Source organism: Amblyomma americanum, chromosome 2 (assembly GCF_052857255.1).
Source record: "Amblyomma americanum isolate KBUSLIRL-KWMA chromosome 2, ASM5285725v1, whole genome shotgun sequence".
In the NCBI taxonomy this organism is placed as follows: Eukaryota; Metazoa; Arthropoda; class Arachnida; order Ixodida; family Ixodidae; genus Amblyomma; species Amblyomma americanum.
The window spans coordinates 87,065,401-87,091,483 of record NC_135498.1 but is presented as its reverse complement, the minus strand read 5'-3'; the positions used below and the strand labels follow the sequence as shown (position 1 = coordinate 87,091,483).

The window sequence follows — 26,083 nt, the reverse complement described above, 5'->3', positions numbered from 1 at the left end:
ATGACCCCCGCCCTAACTCGTGGCAGAGAGGACTTCGTCAATTTCCTCCACTTGATGTTTTCTGGGAAACAGGGTTTGTGTGTTCGATTAAACTTGCAACCCTTCGGCAATCCTATTAGAGAGGCGGTGTGCGCTATATATCCTCCCTGCCACCCTTTCTGCAGCGCCTTTGAGGCCGAACAGAACGAGAACGAGCTTTTAGCTTCGAATTTTAAGCTTTTAGCTTCGAATTTCGCAACAGTATGGCGGCTGCCTAGGGTACAGGGTTGCCACGAAGGAGTTTCCTGCCAGCCGCCAAGTCTGATAGTGAATAGGGTCTATAGAAGACATCGTTTGGAAGAAAGTTTCCAGATCACGCATATGTTATCATTTTTATTCTACGAGCAGAATGAAAAATTACCATTGAAAGGTGTTCGTTAGATGAAATCTGTTATCTTTTTTTCTTGAGAGCCGTAAAGAAGGCAAGAAGGAAGAAAGTCGCAAGAGACATGCAACAAGCATGGGCTCATACGCGAAAAACCTTCTCGAGGGGCCATGACGAAAATTTGAGGCTTGGAAGTGAATATTGGTTATGAAGGAAAGAAAGGGAGGAAGGTGGGAGTGAAAGAAGCAAGAGGAAAAGTGGTTCTGTAGTGGAGGGCTCCAGATTAATACTGACCGCCTACGTATCTTTAACATGTGCCGACATCGTGCCACACACAGGCACCTCCACGCCGCCGTGGCCGGGTTCGAACGCGATAGTACGGCCCTGACCACTGAGCCACTAGCGCATAATTTCTGTTCGGTTCTCGTGCACTCGTGAAGGATGATGAGGAGCGAGGATGAGAAGAAAGAGCCGGGCATCGTGTTCGTGGGTATCCCATTAAGTAGGTAACGACACAGAGTTGTTGGGTGTTCTTTCTTTTGGCATTGAAAGAGGCTAGCCGGCCTAGCAATCATGATAATAAGCTGAAAACACCAGTGGTCAGTGTCGATAAGTCACTACCAACAATTTTTCACAGCCAGTTTCGGTGTCGGCCGACGCCAGCGCTGAACTGCGCCTTCACCGGCCAACCTGAACTATCACATTCGTGATGACGTCGGTGTCCCCGACAAGCACTGGTTGTTCCTGCAAGCAACCGCTCGGTTCTGTGAAGTCATAAGAATTGGTCAGGTGGGCCTTGACATCACCCAGTGTGGATGAAAATGCCGACCGGCTCATCGAACAACATCCAAAATCATCTTAAATTGTGTGCTACTCAAAGCCTGCGACTGAAACTTGCTAGAAGGCATCTCCTTACGTCCATGAAACCAATCATGTGTAGCATATGTTCGCGTCCGAAACTTTGTGTCTGTGTTTCTCTAAAAGAACAAAGAACTAAAAAAGCCCAGAGCATGCCCAATAGGTGATAGCTAAAGCCTGGTGCTTTCGTGCTTTGAAGTAGCGCTCATTTCTCATACTGCGAAGATGGGAGGTGAAGCCATGGTCCCATAATCCTGCCTTCTGTTGAGGAAGCACAGTCTAATCGGTGCTGCGCTGACTCGAGAATGACTCAGTTTCGAAGCGGGTGCAAAGGCAGAGGATGAACAGGGGTGCAAGTGCTTCGCTCCTGCAGTGGTCGCGCGCTGAGGAATCAGTCATTCACTTTCGACAAAAACAAAATGCTAGTTTATGACGGCCATTCTCACCATTAGGTAGGTAAAATTAGATTGCATGCTGCAGAGGCCATGCAGCACCCGAAATCGCATGGAAGAGACTTCGCTACTCTCACGGAAGGGCAGGTCGAGGAAGGGCTCAAGCAAGCTCATTCCTGATAATGACTTGCTGTCAAATGATTTCATAAACTCTTTGAAATGCAAAATTCTCTCACTTCTGAGAACGCGTCTCTGTTCATTAGAGGTATGTACCTCGATGGCCATTTCGGTGGAGGGCTTTACATGAAGAGTTGGCGTATAATGTGGTGCTGATAGAAGAGCGACTGCATGGCTGTCTTGAAATGAATCGGGTTTGTGTGGACAACGGCACTTGTGGGAAGGTTGTTCCAGTTCTGGGGTGTTTCGGCAAACAAGGAGGGAAGGTAGGTCGCGTGGCGAGCTCGAGGTGGATATACGGCCTCACGGTGGCCTGTACGTGCTGCAAAGCCAGGAGCGAGTATTACGACTTAGGGCGCTTTTGAATGTTAGGCAGTCCTGCTCATGTTTAGTAAGGAAAACCAATGGGTCAAAATTTAGTCGTAAAAGTTTTAAAAGCAGGCGTTTATGTCGGACTTCGTCAAATGTTTTTTTCGAAGCCTATCAACAGGACATCAACAGGTACGTTAAGATCAACATTAGTGTTACGGTTATGAAGAAATAATGCAAGGTGGGTGTCATATGCAAGGCCTTTTTGAAATTCAGGTTGGTTAGGGCGGAAAAAGTTAACTAATTTAAAGAAATGTACAAGATGTGAATAAAAATTTTGTTCCATAATTTTGTAACAGACGCTGGTTTAGGATGTTTCACGATCGTTAGAAGAACCTTGTTCAGGGACTGCGAAAATTCACCAACTTTCCAGTCTTCAAGGAAAATGCCAGATGAAAGTCACAGGGGGAATATTAATGACAAGATAACGACTTAATGTCTTTTGGTGTTTCTACGAATTTTGGATTTAAAGTCATCGATGCCTGAAGATTATGTCAATTTTAATGCTTCAATGACTGGAAATTTTACGAGGAGAAAAGGTGATTTCGGGCATAACGAGGCGGTTATTGCTGGGAAAAATGAGAGATTATTGTTTCGCTCTCAAGTGAAGGCGGAAGAAAATATTGCATTAAAGACTTCCGCAACCTCGTCAACGGGGACCGGCTATCCCGTTCGAAATGTTAATAGCAGTGATTTTTCTATTTTGGGCGATTAATTGTTCTCCATATTTTGGTTAGTACGAAGTAGGGAATGAATTTATTCGCATCATTTACGGGAAATGCGCGCCGATTGCTATGAGCCATGTGGTTTTACACGTTTACTGGGCTGGTCATGGACATATGTGTTCCTTCTTCCTACAAGTTTTCCGTGGTGGAGTATGCCAAAAAATTCTTGTGGCAAAATCTTGTTTCTTCTGAAACTCAGTCAAGTGTTCTCGGGCTTGACAGGTCGCCTGTGAAAATGCCTTCGGTAACATTTATTTTCGAACGCTCATTTTTCCTGATAGCGGCAAGTAGCTTCGCTTTATCTTTGAATTGAGAAACTTTACAAGTATCCCACTATTTTTGTCGAATACAAAGGAACCAAGCCTATCAGCACTTTTCTTGTACGTAGATTCTATGGAGAAGTTTAGGTGTTCCTGACAAAAGGTCAGCTTTTTCTTCTGATGCACTCAAACTTTCACAGGTCTCGTCGTCCAGCCCGAAAAACACCAGGTTGGTAGGGGACGCCCAATGTTTATCGCCGACTGAGCGAGTCGACAAAGACTCCATTTGACGCCCGTTCGCCGCTTCGAACTTTGCGCACTCTTCGCGCCAGACTAAACGGCCGCCAGAGATTAGCAGTTCTCCTCAATTTTGTCAATTCTTTGCTTTAGATCATGTAGTGCTTTCTGTCTGCTTTTCCTGAATAGGCCTTCATTCGTTCAGTAACGTACTCTGCCCTGTTTTAAGCTCTCTTAAGGCGGCAAGTGTAGCTAAGAAGGCACGAGTGGTCGGGGATGTAGTTCAACGTCCCCGGACTGTAGCAAAAGCTCTTGGATGACGAGTCCTCAATCGTAAGAAATGGCACCTGTAGCATGTGAACTCGGTAGAGCTGGAAGACCGGAATGTACAGTGCGCTTAGAGAACAAAGAACAGTTCCTCACCTGCGCAACGAAAAGCGGTTCTCCGTGAGACGAAGTCTTGGCTGTCACTGAAGGCCGTAACGATGTTAAGGTGGTTTCTGTTGGGTAGGTGATGTAGGGATGATGCGCAAGAGATGCACGACCATGAATTGACCATGCATAATAGCGAAGGAGAAGTTGCTGAGGCGGGAGCTGGGCATTGCTGCTGTGTACGGGACCGGAAGGCGGATGGAGTGTCTGTTGTTGAAGGCAATGCCTTCGGGTGGAATGGCCGCTACCCGTCCATGTCGGCGAACAGATCAGCACCGTGCTTGGATGCTCTCTGGCAGCGCCGTGGAAATTTGCGCCGCAGGGACACTATAACAGAACGAATAGCTGCGCACAGAAAAGCGGTTTCCGATGACACAATGTCTTCACGTCCGTGCCGCCCAGCCCGCGCACTTCGGGAATTGTATGGCATAAGCAACGTGCAGTAACTGAAAGGTATCTTTGCGGTCTGAGACTGCTCCCGTTTGGTATTATTGCAATGGCACAAATAGTGCCATGTTTGAACCAGCTCAGTGAGGAAACTTGGGGTCTGATCTCCAGATAATGGCCGTGAGACTTGACGAGCTGCTGAACACAACCGGTTGTATCCGTACATTTCTAGATGCAGTCCGGGTTTTCTGGCAGCGTCTTCTGCTCGAGTACAAGTCCGAACACTGGTATGGACAGGCGGAAATCAACCTCGAACGTACGCCAGAATGGAGACGATAGCATTGCCGTCGTCTTAGCGGAACTGAATATTTGGGGAAGTAGGCAGCGACGGCTTATTAAAATCCAGCATCTTTTGAGCTATCATGGGAAAGGTGTCGAATTTTGAATGGTCGTATACGTCAGCAGCGGATAGTCATTGCTGGAATGTTTCATGCAACAGTGCAGGTTTCTCGAGGAAATCTGGTATCCTATAGAAAAATGGCGGACATTTAATACGAGAGTATTATATCTCACCTCTTAGGCAGAAAATTTCGCATGTGTTTGCGAGCGTCCTGTGAGAGAAGAGATCGCTGATAGAGCCTCGCGGACGCCATCTGACTGTATGCGAAACGGGGTGGCCCACTCTTAACATGTTAGATACTTTAGAACAGCTTGGATGCTTATTTTGTGAGCTCTCAAGGTTCTCGCTATAGCTAGAGGCATATCTATCCACGGCTTTAACACCCAGTCTGCTTTTCTAGGTCCCCACCTTCCACTACAATCCTTGTTATTTTTAGAATGAGAATGCACTTCGTTAAAAATAAGGGGGTATATTCGAAACCTTTATTTTTGCATTTCGGGTCTTTATTTCTATTCTTTTCTAGATTGCTGGGACGTTTTCCTACGTAAATATTTTCATTGGTGACGTAGCCTTACTATCGCAAGCAGAATACTTAGCCGGCCACTAAACTTCTCACTCCAGGCAGCTCTTACTGTCACACTCGAACGTCGTACACCAAGATTTTACTCGGAGAAGGGACAATGAACGGCGAAAGACACTTTTTTTGTGCATTTTTGTGTGCTCTGTGTGCTGTCGCGTAGGCTACTTCTTCCGTCCTGGCGTTCTTCAAAACACCTCTTTGTGATCGCGATAAGGGACTCTCCACCTTACAGCCTTTCTATTGCCCCGTATCCGAGCCAGATAACGGTGCCTGGGTGTCGTGCTGGTATGTTCGCTGCTACAGACCCAGTGAGCAAATTCGAGTTTTCTTTTACAACACCAAGAGGAGCTAGTATGTTTAGGTATGCTAAGCTGCCGAGGTAGTCACCGCTTAACACATTAACTGCAGCAGTGATTTTCGGGACCCCATTCGCTGTACGTCGTGGCCCACAGGTGGGCCACCCTTAGATTTTCTTTGGTGGCGGCGCGACCCACCGCTGAGCCTCCGGCGAAGTCCACTTATTGGAACCGACAACAGGTGGCAATAGAAGCCTGGCACGTGGGTTTTTCACTGGCTCTCTGAAAAATCTAAGCTGTCCCACGGCTTCATAGCGTAAGTCAGCATCCGTGCCGCACAGCTGGAACGCACTACGTGACCCATCGATGACTCACGACGGAGTGAAAGCGTCATGCTTGGTTCCTTCACACTTGTAGCAGTTACATCATCATCATCATCATCATCATCATCATCAGCCTGACTACGCCCCCTGCGGGGCAAAGGCCTCTCCCATTTCTCTCCAATTAACACTGTCCTTTGCCAGCTGCGGCCACCGTATTGCCGCAAACTTCTCAATCTCATTCACCCATCTAACCTTCTGCCGCCCCCTGCTACGCTTGCCTTCTCTTGGAATCCACTTCGTTACCCTTAAGGACCAGCGGTTATCTTGCCTTCGCATTACATGCCCTGCCCAAGCCCATTTCTTCCTCTTGATTTCGTCTAGGATGTCCTTAACTCGCGTTTGTTCCCTCATCCCCTATGCCCGCTTCCGGTTACACCTATCATTTTTCTTTCCATACTTCGCTGCGTTGTCCTTAACTTAAAGTACCTGCGTAGCTTCAAAGTGCTATACCTTGCAAAGTAGATCTGCAACAGCTGCAAACATTTTTTGGTGCCTCTCTTCAACCACAGCTACATTATGCAAAGATGTTCTTGGCATATGCACTGAAAATGCTGCTAGAATACCTACCCTGGCTAAAAGGCTCAGCATGGCCCCACAATGTATTAGTACTTTACCTGGAATGCCAACACCACAGCACTGGCGAGCCCAAATTCCTGCTATCATGGATGCCTGATGAAAGGTGGGGGTGTTCAATCACAACAAAATGGTGACTTTATTGATCTAGCAGCTGTGACAGCACTGGACCCACACGAGTGGATTCCACATGAGTATTTGCCTACAGACTTCAATCCACCCACGCTGGCGGTCTGCACTATCATACGGCAGCATTTCATTTTTGGGTGGCCACAAATGCTAGTGAAGAGGACACTTGCGTGCCTTCCTGTTGCAGCCAAATTAAGCTGAATCCTTTTCGTTAGCCTCCACGTTTCTGCGCCGTAGGTGAATACCGGTAAGATACAGCTGCTGTACAATTTTTTCTTGAGGGGTATTGGTAAACTTGCATTCATGATCTCAGAGAACCTGCCATATGCGCTGCACCCCATTCTTATTCTAGTTATTCCCCTCTCATGATCCGGATCAGTTACACGGCCAGTTTAATCAGCAGGAAATTTTTTCGTTCATTCTGTTCTTCTGCACGATAAAAAAGAGAGAAGGTATGGCTTAACAAGTGTGCATACCTGATCACGTCACCTGAAATAATCATAGCGAAAAGTAGTGAGCATATATTTAAGGAGCAGTTGTTGGGTGGTGGCGAGAAAGGACTCTGAGGTAGTGCTGCTGCCAACCTGAAAGAGACATCTTTTTATTGTTCTTTTAGACTCAAGTATAATCCGCTGCAGACAACGCAAAGTGTTGTCGTACACGCACTATGCTTCGACTGTCGATGACTTGACTTTACAAAGGAACCAGAATTGGTTGATTTGGCAGTAGCTTATACTTAGTGTGCAACGCGACAGAGACGGTAGACAGCGGATCGTAAGGGTCGGCGCATTTTCCACTTATCATTTGTGATGTGCTGTGTGCCAGTAAAGGAGGGTGCCCCTTGGCTTTCTTTTGCAAAACTCCGTTTTGTACTAAGTTTTGTGCGTGGGCCATTCTTAATGCGACGTGCTCCCATCAGTGGGTTCGTAAACGTGCTGAAGCCAAAACCAAAGGCAGAATTATTTCGTTCATTGATACCTATTTAGCCGTATTTTGTATTTCGTCCTCTCTCGCTTTTCGCAGAGGAAGCGCACTAAGCAGTGGTCGTAGCACCGCTAAATAAAGAAACCTGTAATCAATTACAACAGTTAATCATATGCACTTGATTTCAAAAGGTACACCGGCCACATGTGTCCTCCGAAATATCTGAAACAAGTTTATATTTGAAAAAAGCTGATGAAAGCGGTCTTTTTATATTACATTGTGTTTTGCTCCGGCATTGTCTGTTAGAATTCAGAAACTCGCGTCTACCCTTCCACTCTTTTCTTACCACGTCGTAGCTTGACTATAAAACGTAGCCACATTGTAAACAAATGCGCACCGTCACTGCCCGCTCTGAGATGCGCGACTGACGCCACTCTAGCCTCAATCTCGGAGGCGACATCCGCACCACGGTGATCCGCGCGCACAAGCTGTTTCCAAACTGCGGCAGATGGCAGCAGCAGCGATTTGTTTCCTTCCTTGGCGCCACATGTGGTCATTCTTCTCTTTGCTTCCTTTCTTGTTTATCTCACTTATCGCAGAGGCACGCCGCCAGCGCCACGGCCTAGGAGAGCGCGCCGGTATAAAAGCCGGCCCTCGCTCGGTCTTCTCCACCACTCGGTGTTTGGTACTCCGGCAGCTCCACCGCACCAGCGACGCTCACCCCTCGGAAGCCATGGCCCCCAACAGGAACCCACCCATCAAGTTCACCCAGGTAAGGCGAAAGGAGGAAAAAAAAACGACGACCCTGCCTGCTCGTCGTGCCATGTTTTGCTGGTTCTGCCGCGCCTCTCTTTAAATTTGTGCTGCTAGCACGCCGCGTCTTTTGTTGTTGTTGTTGTTGTAATTCACCTCCTTAGACGACGACTCCGGGCCAAGGTCGACGACCCTCCCCTTGCCTTAGTGTACGCCCACGTCCTCCCAAGAGAGCTCGCTTCTGCAGATGCCGGATGGCTTGCTTTGTGCCGCGCAAGTATTTTGTTTGTGCCGGGCTTGGCGGCGTTGAAAGGCGGAACCCGGCCCCTGCTGCGAAGCCATCTGTGCCTCTCCGAGCTCCTGCTTTGCTCGCTAGCTGCTTCCGATCCCCGTTTCGACTGTGCTTTATAGACGATCTTCCCGCCACCTCTCTCGATAACAGTTCGAGCTGTTCATGCTTTATTGTTGAACCTGCAGCGTAAACGTCGAGCTTAATAACGACAAACCATCACAGCCTTTTTCTAGTGACAGTTTCTGCCGTTATGAATCAACGGAAGACAACACTACGGTGCTGCTGGGGCACACATGTTCTGACATTCCATCTTGTAGTGCACGCTTCGCACATTAAAAATCTGGCTCCGCAACTGTACACATGTCACCATCGGGAAAAAATCCCTACTGTTGGCATAGCATGATTTACTGCGTGGCCTCCGCACAGCGTTGGAGCACTCTTTTCTCATCAAGGGACTGTCCAAGGTTCGATGCCTGGCCACAACAGGGCCGTTAGAAGAACGCAAAACTGCCTAGGTAGTCAGCACTGCGAGCTTAATCAAACTTTTCTTTTATGAAAATTAATTCTGATTTAACGAAGCCATGTTCTTCTACACCATTCTCTTTTGAACACTTCGGAACATAAAGTGGCCTTGAAACACGCCAACCGCTTTATGCCCAGAAACTGTGAAATCGGCAGTTCAATTAAATTATGCCCATTACGCCCCATCGGAGACCCGCGCGCCGTCTTTTTTCCATGTGTGATCACGCTTTTGATCTCCGTAAGCTTTCTCAATCCTCGCTCCCCCAGTCATTTGTGTGTTCACATTTCCAACGGGCGCATACACTATGCGTTATTAGACAGTTATGTCATTCATTTTTCGCGCCTCCCTTTCTGTCCGCTGCCCTACCACATTGCAAAATAAGTGTATGAACTAATTTTCTCACTAACGCCCTGGTCTCTAAATCCTTTGCGTTGTCCTATGCCCACACTTTGACACAATCCAATGTTTGCTGATGCACCATAAAGGTGCTGTACAGTTAAAAATGTACCGTTAACTAGCTGTAACTGACGGCACACTTTCCATGTTTCAGTATAGGAGATAGCTGAGAATAATCATTCAACGTATGCTCATAACAGCCTTCAGTTAACGATAGCTCTGTATTGATACTAGGAGCTATTTTAAATGTACCGAATAATTCGTTTCTTTATCTTTATTGCCAGCACCTGAATTATCTCGTCAAATAATGCATGTATAGCCTGCGCTATATAAGCGCTGCAACTTTTGTGACGTCACTACGTGAGTGGCGTAGCGAACCGCACAATCCTCCGCTGCTCTTGTGACTGGTTTCTTTCCCTAAAAACGTTTGTGCATTGACGCTTTCTCTTTTTTTTTTCTTGCTTGTTCGACAACTTGTATCATTTGTCATCGCTTGATGAGGCAAGCGAACGGGCTGTAGGCGAGAACTCAAAACAGTCATTAAAAAGAAGAGAGAGAGAAAAATAATCACAAACGTTCAGTCCATCGAAAACAAACGCTTGCCCCTTAGTCGCGCCGCATCGGCTTCTTTCTCACCATTTAACGCCAGCGCAACAAACGACTTGTTTAATCGCGGTTCTATTTCCAGCGTCTCCTGTCTGGCTGCAGTATTTCTGTTTGATTATTTGCGATTAAGCCATTCTTCTCAGCGCGTGTCTAGCTGTAGCCGCGAGATAGCCACATACACGTGTGCCTAAGAAGGACACAGGTGCCAGCTCCAGAGCCAAAACAACCACGTGGTCTCGTCTAGCATTGATCTGGCCTTCGCATAGAGCTGTGATGGTGCAAGTGCGATTCCAACAAAAGAATAGTATGCACGATCAAAACGTTACGTGACAAGCCCCGCCACAGCATATCCGACAGCTGTCCCTTGCAGTTTATGTAGGAACTCTCGTTGATCGAATTCCGTTTTACTCGTTCTTAGGCATTTTAATGACTGTTCCGGTTATCACTCACGCCGCTCGTAAAAGATTCCTTGTCGGGAAACAGCAACACGGAAACGATAGTGGAGAAAGCAAGCGGGACAAAGCATTACTGCCAATTAAACTTCTTATTCGAAAAGCTTATTCTAATATCTCAGTGTTGGGCCAGACGTTTTCCGACAATCAACGTCCTCTAAAATGTTAACTCTCAGTCGCATTATGAACGCGGTTCCTTTGCTTGCAAACGGTTATTGCGAATTCGAAGCTCTACCTATATGAGCCTTGCAACTTGACTGTTTTTACACTCCACAATGGCTCGGTGCCTGCGGCGTTAGGCTTACTCAACAGTCCCCGATAACGGCGAAGGCTAAGCTCGAAAACGGCAATGTGTTCGGATTTCGGTGCACCCTCAATGGGCAACCCGAGGTGTGACTAAAGCCAATCCGGAGCTCTCTGCAACAGCGGGCCTACATTATTGCTTTGGAGCCGAAAAATCCATCAATCTCTCTCTTTTTATTCTCTGCAGCTCTTCATCAACAACGAGTTCGTGAACTCCGTGAGCGGCAAGACGTTCCCCGTGTACAACCCTTCCACGGGCAAGAAGATCGCCGATGTCCAGGAGGGTGACAAGGTGCGTCTCTCTTTCTCATGCCGGACAGCCTGGCTCCGGCGTATTAGCCTGCTGTATACGTTCTCTCCTACACAATGAGTGTTCCACTCGCTCTTTCCTCCTCTCCCCTGTTACCATATTCTCGTCTAGTTCATTGACAGTAGGTTCCCACACACCTTCTTGCAAATCGGCACGCGCAGGTGTCGGCGGCTCTTGGTTTCAGGCATTCGGCGGCGCACACAGGAAGGCCTTTATCGATGAGTGAACAAAGTTGGCCGAGTTCGTGTTTATTCATGATTCACAGCAGCGCAGCAAACATGGACAAAAGGGAGACTAGAGAAAACAGGCGCTTTTTTTTAGAGCGCCACAGCGCTCTACAGCGTTAGTGCGCTTGTTTCGTCTAGTTTCTCGTTTGTCCGTGTTTGCTGCGCTGCTGGGAATCATGTACACAAGACCCCGTAGAATGATCTACGATCATGTTCGTGCTCAAACACCGGAGCATATTCTCGCCTTCATTTCCCTCTCCTAACTTATGGACCTTCGTGGTTTCCGTTGTTCAATGTTCCGCTTTCCGGTTCTGCCCATAGCATCCCCGCACATCCATATATACAGTATACCTTAAGTTACCATGGAATGTTTTTTTACCGGTTCTTTTACTATTAATTCGTCAATACGCGCACAGTTATGCAAGCCAGGCCTCCTATGCGGCCTTCGTTAAGAATTACAAGGTGCTTGTTTTGCTTTACACGCGTTTTTCCACACGTAAGTCGCTCTGGTATGTACAGGTGTCTCATAGCGTGCACCGAACACTGCGAGTACAACACAAACCCCGGCATTCAGCTCCCCTCCGCATGTTTTTCTCCTGCGTTCAGGACGACCTTCTATGTTGTTTGAGGTTCCCCTTCGTCGGCACAACTTTCCAGTAGGAAAACCACTTGTTCACTGAGCGTATGTTCTTTGGAGAATATTTAATACAGCCCGAGCGACGGGAGACGTCCCAGCTGTACATTTCCGGTAAGAAACAATAACTTCCTGCAATGTTCGTACGGCTTTTTTTTTTCTGGTTATTGTTCGCCGCATTTCCTGCCGCCCTACTTTCAGCTCGCAGGGCCATCATTCGAATTACCCTACACCCATAGAAACAAGAATAAAGCTCAGAATATAGTTCCACATTCTAAGCCTTTATACAGACACACAGTAACATGGAGACCGCAGACGTAGGCCTCCGCCCACAGCCCTTATGTAGTGCAGGGGCCTTTATACCATGATATTTAGTCCTTCGTTCGAGGCATTTCGCCTGCACTGCATTAAACAAGCGCTTTCACTTTTTTTTTCTTTCCAATCGCCGCTACATTTCAACTCTGCGCCAAATCTACTTCGGCACTATTGATAGCTGGAAGCTCAGCCTACCGGCAATCATTCGCCACTAACCTGAGCATCTTGGCAGGAGCCTCCGACGGCGTCTCCGTAGCCGCGGTAGTGAGTGTCGAAGCCTGGTTGGTTCGCGTCTTGCCTGCCTTGCTCTCCGTACTCGCCGCGTAGCCGTTGCCTGTCACCGGTCGAGCCGCCGCCGATGACATGATATCTTTCCGGTCGCCGTTGCCTGCGTCACGCTTCCTGTGGCGGCGTTGTGGTCCAACGCAACCGAGAGACTTTCCCAGGGTCGAGAGCTCGCGACGCGTTCTCGGCTTTCAGGCACCGCGGTTCTCCTCGCTTCGTAGTTGCCTCCGAGCAAGAAAGACGCCTGCGGATACACCTGGCGTATCCGGGGCACCGGACGCCGCCTTTTCTGGCAGATTCCTAGAGATGTGCGTCCGCCTGGTACCGCCTAGTACACGACGCTGTACACTCTTCTGTTGTTATGGGTGTCCTGGTGCATTTTAGTTTCTTCTCTTCGTAACGCTTGGCTCTATCTGTAAAAAAAATGTCGTTACCTTCGCTAAGTCGATGAATTATTTGCTGCAGCTGTATCGTACTTTTTATTTTTTCAGTCTGACAATCCTCGTGTAGCACCTGACCGTTGTTTTAAAATCTAAAATTCTGCAACGAAAATATTTTCTCGCACATCGAGACTATACAGCGGAATCTCTTTATAGGTTAATTTCTTGGAACGAAGGCAGGAAGCAATGTCTTTTTTTTTTTGCTTCTAGTCATCGCAGCTATCACGGGCCCGCTTCAAGTAGAAACAAAATTTTTCAAGAAACTGCGATGCAATGCTTTGCTGACACACTCGCACTCGCACAAAGGCGATGAATTCTCGGTTACATGGGAGAGCACATGCACAGGAAGACCTTTTTTTGTTTTAATGGGTAGACATATTTCACAGCCGGCAAAAGCTTTCTGGTGGATCTTGTAGAGCTTTGAAACCGGTTCCTTGGGTAACCATCCTGTAGACAAGCAGTTCATCACCTCGATGTATATGTGCTTTCATTCTTTTGGTGTGGACATTTTATCCCTTGGAAAACAGACTGCTCTTTTCACTGATGACAGCCGTCCCTCCGCGCGGTGCTACATGGCCGGTCTAGCGTGACAGTAGAGCTGTCCAGCGAGGTTCCTGTTGGAAGCTGCAGCACTGACCGCTGTCAGCGCAGTAAAAATCAGCTGCTGACAAATTGTCAAGAAGTGTGCGTGCACTCCTCATCGGCCGCCGCTTCGATCTGTACTTTGAAGGGCAGATATTTCTGACAATCGTTCATTCCTATACATCTTGCTTGTAGCAAACGTTTCGAAATGCTTGCGCTTCCATTTCATTTTCCTTTCGATGTGCCCGGCACCCCGACGTCTGACGCCTATACATAATATCTCCTATTGTTCGTCCACGTGCGCACCGTCCTGTGCGAAGGGTCTTATCCTGGACTGCTCAAAGTGCCGAGTTAGCTTGCCCCATCGTCGGCGTATCCAGGATCCCTGCAGACCGCGTCGAGGACTTCATGGCTGCACAGTATAGCGTGATTACTGAAAACATCGGATAAGCGACAATGGGCTCGATTCAGGGAAGATCCTGCAATGCCGACACCTATCGCTTGCCTCTATGCGGAACGCTATCATGTCCCTCGAGAGCTGAAGTCTTTCGCTCGCTGTTTCTTTTTTTTTTTTCGTGTGGAATTCCGCGTGTGCTTATCTGGTCGTCTTATGCGCGCCCCCGTGCGAGGCTAGGCTAAAACATGTACGAGAACCTTATCTATCGTGCATTCGCCGACGTGAACCAGAGCACGGATAGACCGCTCAGACGACTCGTTCATCAAACGTCGACCTTATACACGAAACGGTCCCCACCTGTGCAAATTTGATGCGACGTCCGCGTCGCTTTTGAAGCTTCGATTTGTATTCTGTGTGTCCGACCACGTGGAACAAAGTCAGCCAAGTGCTCAACCATTCTTTCATTATATACGACCACAGACGAAGCGCGGCCCCCTATTCGAGATCTAGATTTACATCTCCTACTACAGCGCCAGACGGCAACATTGCCGCACTATATATGCCTTAGATACCGCGCACCAGTGTGTTTGTGATCCCTCAAGGAAGTCAACCAGCCCCGATATGCAGTCTAGTGGCATATGCTAACTCAAATTCTGCGGCTCGCGTACCACTCGTAACGAAAACATGAACAGGCTAGCAGGCCATGCAGCAGGCAGTGAATGGGCATAACTGGGACTGAGTGCCGTACTTCGGTCCCAAGCTTATGGAGCTAGACAGTAATAATGTAAACCACTCGGTCATCATTTTAGCTTTGTACCCGAAAAACTTCGATTCTGTTCGGCTTTTGTAATTGGTTATGTAGTGAACGAAATGACCGTCGCGTATTTAGCTCACTGCCTTGCAGTGAAGTTTGGCGTAACTTTTAGTTCTGCAGGGGCCGTTTCCTGAAAGTGTACGAGATCAAGGGTGATCAGTACCCTTATTTTCTTTCTTAATTCATTTGTCCAATCATCGTTTTAAGTTTGATTTGGCGATATACTGTTCGCTGTTTCGCCAGAGCTTCAGCGTAGCACATCAGAAGGGCGGTATTCTTGCATCGAAAAATTTTCGTTTTTCTCATTCGGCATGAGCAGCCTCCCTGTTCAGATGTTCATTCAAGTCTCCGCGTGAAAGTATGCATTTCAACTTCCTGGTTTCTGCTCGGCTAAAAAAAAAAAACTTGAATCTTCCTATAAACGGCACGTAGGATGCAGAGGTTGGATCTCTGTTTCTGCTGTAGACTCCGTCTGAAAAGGCGAAAGCAAAATTGACTCGGGCAGCCAGCCAAACATTCATGTTTGCTTGGTCTTTTGCGCGCGCAAGTGAGAGCCTCTTTGCTGTCCGAAGCGCCGGCGGCGACAGCGCCGGCGCTTGCTGGCGCGCTTTCCTTGTTATCTGTGTCTCGTCAAGTGCCGCCACCCCCTGTAGACAGCGCGCAGGCTTGCTTCCAGCAGGCGTCGCTTCGCGACTGGCGAAGTGCGCCGGCCACGGCTGCGAAGGCGTCAGGATCAGCAAGGGCGTTCATCCGGTGGCGGCGTCCGCCTGTGGCTGTTAAGGATAGTAGGAAGCAGAGAGAGAGAGAGAGAGAGAGAAAGCTATTCAATTGGCTTCGTTTACACTTTCTCAGGTCGTCGTCTCGCTAGCAGTTTTTCGCAATCTTTCAGTCTGACTTGGCATGGAAGGGGTTGAGGGCCTCCCTCTGGTATCGTCGTACTCTGGGCGTTCCTCTCAGACCCGTTGTCTCCTTTTCTTGTCATTTGCGGACCCTCGCGCCAACTGCATACGCAGAAGCGTCATGCCAAGGGCAGGCTATATATAGAACGTGAGAGAAACGACTCGATAAGACTCGAGGGCACGAGGCGTCTTCCTCGTCTTTTTTTCCCCCACTTGTGCAATTGGACGAACTGGGATCGGAAAGAGAAATGTTTGGTTTGGTTTGATTTATGGGGGTTTAGCGTCCCAAAGCGACTCAGGCTATGCGCGACGCCGTAGTGAAGTTCTACCTCCGAAAATTTCGACCACCTGGGGTTCTTTAACGTGCACTGACATCGCACAGCACACAGGCGTCTAGAACTTCGCCTCCATCGAAATTCGACCGCCGCGGCCGGGATCGAACACGCGTCTTTCGGGGCAGCATCCGAGCGACACTGAGCCACCGCGGCGGCAAACTTTCAGTTTTCGGTCGCCGCCTGTTGTACTCTTCGGGGATAACTTTACTAAAACGATGGCAATGCACTTACCGCCATCCGCCTTCACATTGCGATGAGATGCTTCACACTACCTTTCAATCTTACTGATGCAGCTCTAACTCCCTTCGTTCACTACTTTTGATATCTGATTTCGGCGCCATCCTACGTTGGAGCGCCAGGACCTTAGGCTCAGGAGCTCGTAAGTCTGCCCGTCCCACTTGCTCGTGGCAAGGCATAGCAGCTGCATTTAGTTTAAACTGTTTCTTTTTAATCCCAGCTCATTACTGTGCAGTTATCGTGGTCACCTTCAAGTTTGGCTACCGCACCGGATGCCACTCGCTTAATGATGCCTGCGCATCACCTTAGCTGTTAAAATTGCGGGATGGGTACAGCTCGCTCTTGCCATATTAGTATGCCATTTTGTCCGCAGGCTAGCATCTGGCCTTCAGATGGTGCTACCAAAATGCCTGCCACCGTGGTTATCGTGGGAGTGCGGTGGCTGCTTTCGATCAAGGGCCGTTATATTAACTATATGTGGTTGTTTATTATCGCCGGCACTTCCTCTTCCATTGACCAGGTACCACACTTTCCCGGTGCTTGCTTTTCTTCTATAGCTACGCGCACTGCATATCACTTCCAGCTGAGCATGGCATGTGTTCTCACCCGCGCCCACCCCATTGCGAACCCCCGACATGCAAAGAAATGCTACGTTCAGGCTGGAAAAAATAATCGCAAAAAAAAATTCCGCCACCCGTGGCACAAGGTCCGAACACACGTGGAGTATTTCTCGGAACTTCACACTATTCTTGATGCTCACAACACTGTGTGGTAAATTACTAGGCCCACAACAACCTACCACGGCCGCGTCGACCTGGTTGAACTGACACGACCGATGCGGGCTCTTCCCCAGAGAGAACGCCGATGAAGGCGAGCCTCCTGCTTCGGACTTTTCACGTGAACATTTTGCGCCTATGTCGCAACAAGAGGCGGCAGCAACCTCTCTGAATGAGCATTTGGGCCGTACCGTGCTGTTGGGGGTGACGAAGGAGCGATGAATAGTGCAGGATACACATGACTCATACGTGCGTGTCGCGTCCTGCAGAAGGCTAGCATGCCGGTCATCTGCAGCATCAACGTACATCTTCTTCTGGCTCTTTCGGATGAAGGCGCTTGCGTCAGCACAGCGATATTTCATTAGGTTAATTTCTATTGTATGTGTATTTCCTCATGACCGTTGTCTGTCTTCAGGAATGCGGAGTGTCTAACCTGCATTTTTTTTGTTCCAACACCACCACCCACCCTCCCCTACTCTTGTCTACAGGCCGACATTGACAAGGCGGTGGCTGCGGCCAAGGCTGCCTTCGACCTCAAGTCCGAATGGCGCACCATCGATGCCTCCCAGCGGGCACTGTACCTGCTCAAGCTCGCCGACCTGCTGGACCGCGACCGTGACTACATCGCCGTGCGTAAAAACCTTATGCTTCATGACGCTGCTTTATTTTTAACACTTCTTTCCGCCGAACCTCCAATCTTCACTGCACCCATACTTGTATGGTGGTAACGTACAGGGTGGACCGCACTTAGCGGTAGCACTTGACCACGTGGTTTCTCGCTGCTGGCGCAGCTCCAGTGAAATGTCAGTCCAAACAGTTATAAAATTCGCCAGCAGCTAGCGCTGCTTGAAACGCGGAACCACGTTCTGAAGAGTTCCCGTTTAGTGTGGTCCGCCCTGCACTGTCTGCGCTCTGCAGTGAGCTACAGGAAGCTCCCACGGTTCCTACTCGGGGTTCGTTTCCCCATTTGAAGCATGTCTGTGTGTGTGGCGCCTTACAAATTAAGACCAATGTGCAAGCCAGCGAGTGCACTGGCTTCCAGGCTGTACAGACACCTGGTAGAAGGTCTAGACTAATTGTGGCTGCAAATGCTCGCAGAGCTTGGAGACTCTGAACAACGGCAAGCCGTACAAGTACGCCCAGGAGGACATTGACTGTTCCATGAAGCACCTTCGCTACTACGCCGGCTTCGCCGACAAGGTTCACGGCAAGACGATCCCCGCCGGTACGTACTCGGTAATGCATGCACTTGCCAAGCACCACTCAAAGTCGGGCTGGAGATCAACAGCTTCGCAAAGAACGTGCTTGTCGCTCAATGTAATGCGCCTTTTTTAGCACGGCGCTATCGGATGCTTTCTTGTTCACCGGGCATGTGACAAGCGTACATTACACAAGTTTACGCTTTTTCTTTGACCTGGAATTCATATGGGTTTCGTTTCCAACATCATCGACCTTTCTGTAGTGCTCTCAGCCTGTCACTTTCATGTCGCTGTTCCGTTAGATTGGTTACGCGTCTCGGATAAGTACGCACCTTTAAGTTAGTGTTAGGAAATCCCTTGAATATGCATCTTCTTACTTTGTAGCCAACAGCTGGTGCATTATTCATTATACTCGTTCCGGCAGGTCTATTCTGCTTCTGCGGCCAGCAGCTGTTCTGAGCCGTCCACTTCCGAAGCCCTGAACAAAGCGCCTGCAGCTGTATTATATAGGCAGCATCCCTGCGCCTCGGTGATATATAGGCGGAGATGGCATGAACTCCCTAAGTTTTCCTCAAGAGACGGTGTATTGAATTAAAAATATTTGATTGTAGAACCTGGGCAGAAATCCACACAGTGAGATAGCCCTTCTCTCTTGAAATAGACGTAATATCGCCTGCCTAACAGACGGGAAGGCACAATTTATATTTGCATCACTATTGCGGTTGCAGTAATACACACACACACATACACCTTACACACACCTTACAACCCGTTTAATCATTGACATTCGCGATGTCTTTTCTTTAGATGGAAATAGCGTTTTCTTGAAACATTTTATCGTGTCTACGTAGCTGTCACTTGCTTCAAAAGAAGTGGCTCCAAAAAGTCGGCTCTAAAACACATTTGCGACAGCACGCCACCGCTACAGAAAGGTTTAGAAAACACGTTGACGCGACTACTAAGACCCTTTCGCCATGCTCGGAAAAGCGCGGCGTCCGTCCAGCCGTATTTCTGTTTTTAGGGGGTTCGGGAGCAACACGTTTTGAGCTAACCTTGTGGTTTCCCTCTCCTCTTACAGATGGCAGCTACTTCACCTACACTCGCTGCGAGCCCGTGGGCATCTGCGGTCAAATCCTGCCCGTGAGTATCGTACTGCATGCCGAGCACGAGCGTATACCCTCGATTGCTGGTGTTTTGTTCGCTAAAACTCCCTGCACACGTGGCGAGATTTTTTATTCCCTTGAAAATCAAAACAGCTGTACCTGTAATAACCTTCAAAAATGTAGGCACGAAGGTAGTGCCCTTGGCATGCCCCTGTACCCTACCTGAATGATTTGGCGGCCCTTGATTGCTATAGCCTCTATACGTATGTGCTTGAGCCAAGGCCGCACGATGCTTCTCGCGTGCTGAGATTAACGTTCGTGAGCACAAGAACACAAGCAGTGCAAGACGCCTGTTCTCATAAACGCCCGCTTTAACCTTGTTGCCGAGGAGAATCCTGATGGTAGTAGTGTGTAGCCGCAGCCAGATGCGGGGCGCTGTATCGCGTTTGCAGGTGGCGAATGCACTCGGGAAACTGCTGGCATGCAGCGATGCGGCTAGGGTACACGTGGAAGCGGTGTTGAGCTTCCTCTAACGTTTGCAGCTTTTGCGACGGTGCGCTTTGCACAGTAGCCGGCGCGCCTTCAACACACAAACCGACCACACGTGGTGCTACTGCTGCACTTATCGTGCATGGGGAACAAACGGCATAGGGGATTATAATGTAGTGGTTTCCCGTACCTGTGGACTGGCGCATAATAGAATAGTTTGAATAGTTGCGCGCCTTCGTGCTGAAGAAGCGTCAGAGACTGGCAGGGCGCACGCGCTTATAATCACTATTATCCTGTCTATCCTGTAAACTTTCACGAATATATCGAATGCTTCAGCAAGCACTTTCATTCCTAAAAATGAAAATCTTTCCAGGAACACACTCTAAGCCTACAGCAGACGTCAGATACTTAGTAAGCATATTGTTTAGATAGAAAATGAACTTGCTAATGAAGTTCTAACTTGGCAATCCAGTGGTTAGTATGCCATTGGCGAGTTTTTAGCCACGTTCAAAGCAATGCCGTATCGGTGTTTGAAAGGAAAACTCCGCAGTCCTGCAGCGCGACAAAATCCGGTTGTTTTTTTCTCTCACAAAGCCGAAACTGAGCACGTGAGACGTGCAGGAAGCCCAGTGTAAACGCAGCGTCGGCTATTGGCGCGTTGCAAATGCTGCGGCGCCAAATTCGAACTGCCTTCTCCATTGCACCACAGCATGAACTTCCTTTTGATTCGTCGCTTGATGCACAGATAAAGTAAGTAATCGCAAACTCGTGTCCGCTATTTTTGAGAGCGACGATGCTGAAAAAAATGCCGGCCGGTGGTAGAGTAACGTCGTGATCAGTGGAACACGTCACTGGCGGACGTTGTGTTTGCACTGGGCTTCCTATGTACCTCATGCGCTCAGTTTACGTGTGCAGAAAAAAAAACGACTTCCTTACTCTGCAGGGCAATAGAGAAGAACGTTTCCTCAGTCTCAAAGACTGACATGACATCGTGTTATGCGAGGCTACACTCTAAACATTAATGCGCCTTGATGGGAGTAAGCTGACTGCCTTTTATAAAAGGTTATGTGCTAGAGGACAAGTTGCTTCCTTTGTACTTCTTTCTGTTCAGACTGTACAAGCTTGCCCTTAGCACTACCCACCGAAGGGTTGGTCTTTAATAATCAATTGAGAATTAGCAATATTACAGTATAGTTTCAGTATAATTATTAACGAGTGGCGACGGTCGCGACGGAGTGTCGCCGAATAGACTATCTCCCAATTGCAAGCATCCTATGCTTCGGAATTTTTTCGGGAAATATATATATATATATATATATATATATATATATATATATATATATATATATATATATATATATATATATATATATATATATATATATATATATATATATATACTTTGGAAGCCTTTGTCGAATCACTGTAGCTTCGTTAGACGCATGTCGCTACATAAAACGTCTACCTTGCTCAAATATCTCGATAAGTTGGCACTCGAATTTTCTGTGCCATATTTCAGTGCTAAGCCTGCCTTTCGTCTTTGCAGTTCAACACTGTAGGAAACGTGTTGCATATCCCAGGCAATCGAAATCGATAACTTCTTAAGAGCGGAATGCGTTAACCCGCCGGCATTGCTGGGAGCTCCATCCCGTTTCCCCCCTGTCATCGTCCGTGTAGCGCTGTTTTGGATGAATTGCCGTGTCCAAACTATCTCAACTTTCAGCCTTGTTAGTACCGCTACCTCTTCCTAATGGAACATCTTCGCTTACTGTTCGACTCTAAAGACGAAATACAACTATATGGGAATAAAAACGGAGTAGGTTGTCGTCACCACCCTTAAATTGACCATGCATGTGCGCGACACATGAGCGCTGCGAGCGCCCCCCGCCAGCGGTAATGGTTGGGATACGCACTAGGCGTATTCTAAACCGTTGTATCATCTCGAGCGCATCACTCGCAACCACTATGGCCGTTCAGTTCTACTTAGTGTAGCCTGCCATATTCGCACGAAGCCCGCCGTACGATCACAGCCTTCGTTTCTTTGCCGTGTCCACAGTGGAACTTCCCGGTGGTGCTGATCGCCATGAAGCTGGCTCCCGCTCTGGCCGCCGGCTGCGTGTGCGTCGTGAAGCCCGCCGAGCAGACCCCGCTGACGGCGCTGTACTTCGCCCAGCTGTGCAAGGAGGCCGGCATCCCCGCGGGCGTTGTCAACGTGGTGCCGGGCTACGGCCCCACCGCGGGCGCCGCCATCGCCGAACACCCGGATATCAACAAGATCTCCTTCACCGGATCCACCGAGGTGGGTGTACATGGGGTACCGCTTCTTGCGTTCTGCTCCTCGCCCTGCGGTCTAATTCTGGCCATAACATGCCGCTCTTTCGCGATTCCATACCTTCAACTGTCGCGACTAGTGCTAAGTTTTCAGTGCTTTATGGAGAATGTGTTTTCTTTTCTAGTGTTTTACAACGGCCTTGATGTACAGGGGAAGGGAAGACTAGGTGATTACCACAGATGACACCGTGAAATGGAAAGGCGGCAACCGTCTGCGCAAGCAGCATTCGATAAATAAGAATGGGAACGCGTGCGTGAACTGCTTTGGCATTTGAGGGAGATGGTGATTCGCCTAGAAAGGCACTATCTTCCGGACGGGATGCCTTCGCAGCAGGATAATATCGTGCCTTTTTCATGCAGTTCACAAGAAATGATGTATACAACGGCAATAATTGTGCATCCTTGCAATCTGCTTTTTTCGCAGCTTTTCGTCGAGTACGACAGTTGAGATTTGCAAGGACACATACTGTTTTAGATTACAGTTCGAGAACTTCCTCCCATGTTACCACAGTGACATCAATATGACAAAATTTTAAACAGCAAAAGACTATTAACAGATGCCATGTAAAGGTATACCGAAGTGTTCGCGCCAACAAATATGAAATCTGCTCTGGGAACCAATCGCTCAGATGTTTTTCTTTCGGCTAAGGAGGCCGGCTTTCTTCATGTTGTGCTTCTTTTGCTGTACGCGTCCTCATTATTCATGTTGTGGGATGCGGCGGTGATGAACTGGTATCGCTATTACTTCACGTTGAGTAGGCGCGAATAGCTTGGGAATCCTTTCTCATTCTGCTCCGGATCCTTCCGCCATTGTGCTCCGTCGCAACAACCCACACGCACTCTCTCCCCTGCGCAGGTGGGCAAGCTGATCCAGGAGGCGGCCGGCAGGTCCAACACCAAGAGGGTCAACCTTGAACTGGGTGGCAAAAGCCCCCTGGTCATCTTCCCCGATGCCGATTGTAAGTTCACGCTAAGACAACACTAAATGAAATAGAAGGCGTCTTTAAGGCAACTATGCCAACGAAACAAATTGCTAAATAATGTTCCAGGAAAATTGGTTCTCAGATCTTGAACATGTTAAATCGCTGATATATGGCTCGTCTCTCTCAGTGGCAAGATACTGCAGAATCAGACTCCTACATGTAAAAAAAAATAGTCTCGAAGTGGGCTGCAACAATTCCTTGCTAATATTCATGCAGGTAGTTGGAAGACTTTTACAAAATGAGTTCATGCACCAAGTTTGTACCCGCAAATTTAATTAGCGGTTCTCTTTCGCTGAGCACTGTCTTCTCATGTCAAGCTAGCACTTTACACTGTGCACGCTTCAAGCTTGAGGTTAGTATCAGCCGCACGTGCTTCGGGTAAATAATCAAAACAATCCCGTAATGTGATCAAGGAAACAGCATACCCGAAATAAAAACAATAGTGAACTTCCGCAGCACCATTCAGTATATCGATATTTTCCAAAAACTCGTTTTACGTTTACTCCAGTCGCGTTGAACTATGCATGGCCGTGCCTGTGAACCAACGAGGCAACGAAACCAATGACTTCTTCCCGCCTATGTGCAAGGCCTGCGTGAGGCACCGATCATTTCCTCTTCCCGTGATGGCTCCTCTATAAGCCGCAAAGTTCTTGACTAATTGACAGGAACACGTGTCTACACAAAAACAAGCGTTAAACGAAAAACGCGCAATAAATGTGTCGAAACGTTGTTAATCGGTACGGTATGGTATAGTATGACTTGGGGCTTTAAAAGTCCGAAAGCGAGATGTTTTCTTTTTTTTTGAGCACCATGCTTGGCGCGCCAACTTAGAGGCACTGACTGCGAGACGCAAGAGCTACGGACAAATGCACATAAGAACTGCCTAAAGGGCGACAGGTCTGCACAGGCGCGGCAACCCAGTTACGTCTTGGCAAGAGCGAAAGTGCTTCTTTTGGCAAGTAGAGGATTAAAATCGTGTACTCACGCCTGCGAACACGCCTTCCCGCCGATCACTTCGGCCGTCTTCCGCTCCTTCACTATGTGACGTCATGCAGCGCTGCTCGCGCATGGAAAGAGTGACTCGTGCGCAGGCATCCAGCGCTCCTGCCGCTCCGCACGCGCAGCTAAGCCTAAAGGAATTATTTCCCGGCCAAAGAGCGAACGCCTACAATTCAGTTACAATAAGGCACGTATTAAACACCTCTTGAGACGCACTTAAGTGCGTCCTTCGCTAGACCTCTTGGATAACGTCTAATTTGGTCGAAAATCCATTTTATCCCATCCATCCACGGTGAGAACGTTTTAAAGATGTCGTGTGCTACCCAGACATGCACTCTAAGACAGTTAATTTAATTAGCCATTTAAAAAATTACATGTGGCGACGTGTAATAACGTTTGCCTCTTTCAAGAAGCAAACATATCTAACCTTCGCAGTGCCTCCTCCGGCGACTGCCGTTGAACCAATGGCCTTCCTTTTTTTTCTATTCTCATAGTGGACGAGGCTGCCAGGATTGCTCACGTGGGTCTGTTCTTCAACATGGGCCAGTGCTGCGTAGCTGCCAGTCGGCTCTTCGTGCACGAAGACATCTACGACCAGTTTGTCGCTAAGGCGAAGCAGTTGGCTGCTCACCTTAGGACGCAGGTTGGAGACCCCTTCGAAGACTCCACCGAGCAGGGACCACAGGTGAGGCAACAGCACTTCACCGCCGCCCAAGTTGGCGTAATTTATTCTTTAAGACTGGAAATCGGAGAGCTCAGGGCAACGTTTCAACTTTTCCATGTTAGCTTGCCGTCGTTCCAACAGCGTGCTATCTTTTTTTTAAACTTTTTTGTGCTTGAATCTAGCCACAAGCTTAGGATACGAGCTAAGTTTAGTCGCAATAGAAGCGTATTCACAAGCATAGAGAAAATCGCCACAACGGAATAGTTTTCTCCGGCTCATTTCCGCCTACAGCCTACTGCTCTTAGTCGACAAGGTAAGTTGTTGGGCGATTTGTCGACGATATTCCATGACTACAGCGCGACGAACGGCACATAGAAGGAAACACGCAGGGACACAACACAGCGCAAGCTCGCAACTCTCTCTTGTGTCCCGTTCTTCGATGTCCCGCTCGTCGCGCTGTAGTCATGGAATGCTCTGTCACTGAAACTATGCAAGCTCTTGATAGCTTGACATAGCCAACCACAGTAAATAGAGGTGAGGCCAGGCTGACAACATTGCTAAGCGTAGCCGAAAGACAGCAGCAGTGTGCATGTTGAGAGTTCTGCATGATCTGGCATGCACACGCTCGAAGTCTACAAAGAACCTGTGCCCTTATTTTTCCTCAAAGAGCTTCTCAAGCCGTTGCTCAGGCAGGAAGGCGTGTTCACAAAGAGTGAGGTCCGGCTACCAGGAGCATATATGAGAAGCAAGTGTTCACGCTTAAGCCTTTCCGATTTTTTCAGCAACAGCAGCCCATGCTGAAACTTTCCTCGTGCTGCTGTCAACTGATTTAACTAGCTGCTTCAAATTAGCGACGACGTCCCTGTGTAACGACCCGATTGACTTCTGTGCGCAGATCGACGACGAGCAATTCCAGAAGATCCTGGGCCTGATCGAGTCGGGCAAGAAGGAGGGCGCCAAGGTCGAGATCGGCGGCAACCGTATCGGCACCGAAGGCTACTTCGTCGAGCCCACAGTGTTCACCAACGTGACGGACGACATGAGGATCGCCAAGGAGGAGATCTTCGGCCCCGTCCAGCAGATCCTCAAGTTCAAGACCATGGATGAGGTTCTGCGGCGCGCCAACGACACCACCTATGGTCTGGCGGCCGGCGTCGTCACCAAGGACCTCAACACTGCCATCACCTTCTCTGACGGCGTGCAGGCTGGCACCGTCTGGTAAGTGCCGCCTGTCGCTTGTAACGTTTTCTTAT

At 48.5% G+C, this 26,083-nt stretch overlaps 2 protein-coding genes across 2 annotated transcripts in view; one reads left to right on the top strand and one right to left on the bottom strand.

Moving 5' to 3' along the window:
* LOC144121554 (lysosomal alpha-glucosidase-like) overlaps window positions 1–12,766 on the bottom strand; it is a 101,700-nt gene extending 88,934 nt beyond the window's left edge. The window contains exon 1 of the mRNA XM_077654827.1: window positions 12,514–12,766. Coding sequence (XP_077510953.1) covers window positions 12,514–12,662 — 149 coding nt within the window. The 5' untranslated portion in view covers window positions 12,663–12,766. The remainder of the gene's footprint in view (window positions 1–12,513) is intronic.
* Window positions 1–26,083, top strand: part of LOC144121556 (aldehyde dehydrogenase, cytosolic 1-like) — a 77,643-nt gene that overhangs the window by 50,279 nt on the left and 1,281 nt on the right. Inside the window, exons 2-10 of the mRNA XM_077654828.1 lie at window positions 8,086–8,258; window positions 10,999–11,103; window positions 17,551–17,691; window positions 18,161–18,287; window positions 19,340–19,401; window positions 21,910–22,152; window positions 23,041–23,143; window positions 24,661–24,851; window positions 25,726–26,048. Coding sequence (XP_077510954.1) covers window positions 8,086–8,258; window positions 10,999–11,103; window positions 17,551–17,691; window positions 18,161–18,287; window positions 19,340–19,401; window positions 21,910–22,152; window positions 23,041–23,143; window positions 24,661–24,851; window positions 25,726–26,048 — 1,468 coding nt within the window. The remainder of the gene's footprint in view (window positions 1–8,085; window positions 8,259–10,998; window positions 11,104–17,550; window positions 17,692–18,160; window positions 18,288–19,339; window positions 19,402–21,909; window positions 22,153–23,040; window positions 23,144–24,660; window positions 24,852–25,725; window positions 26,049–26,083) is intronic.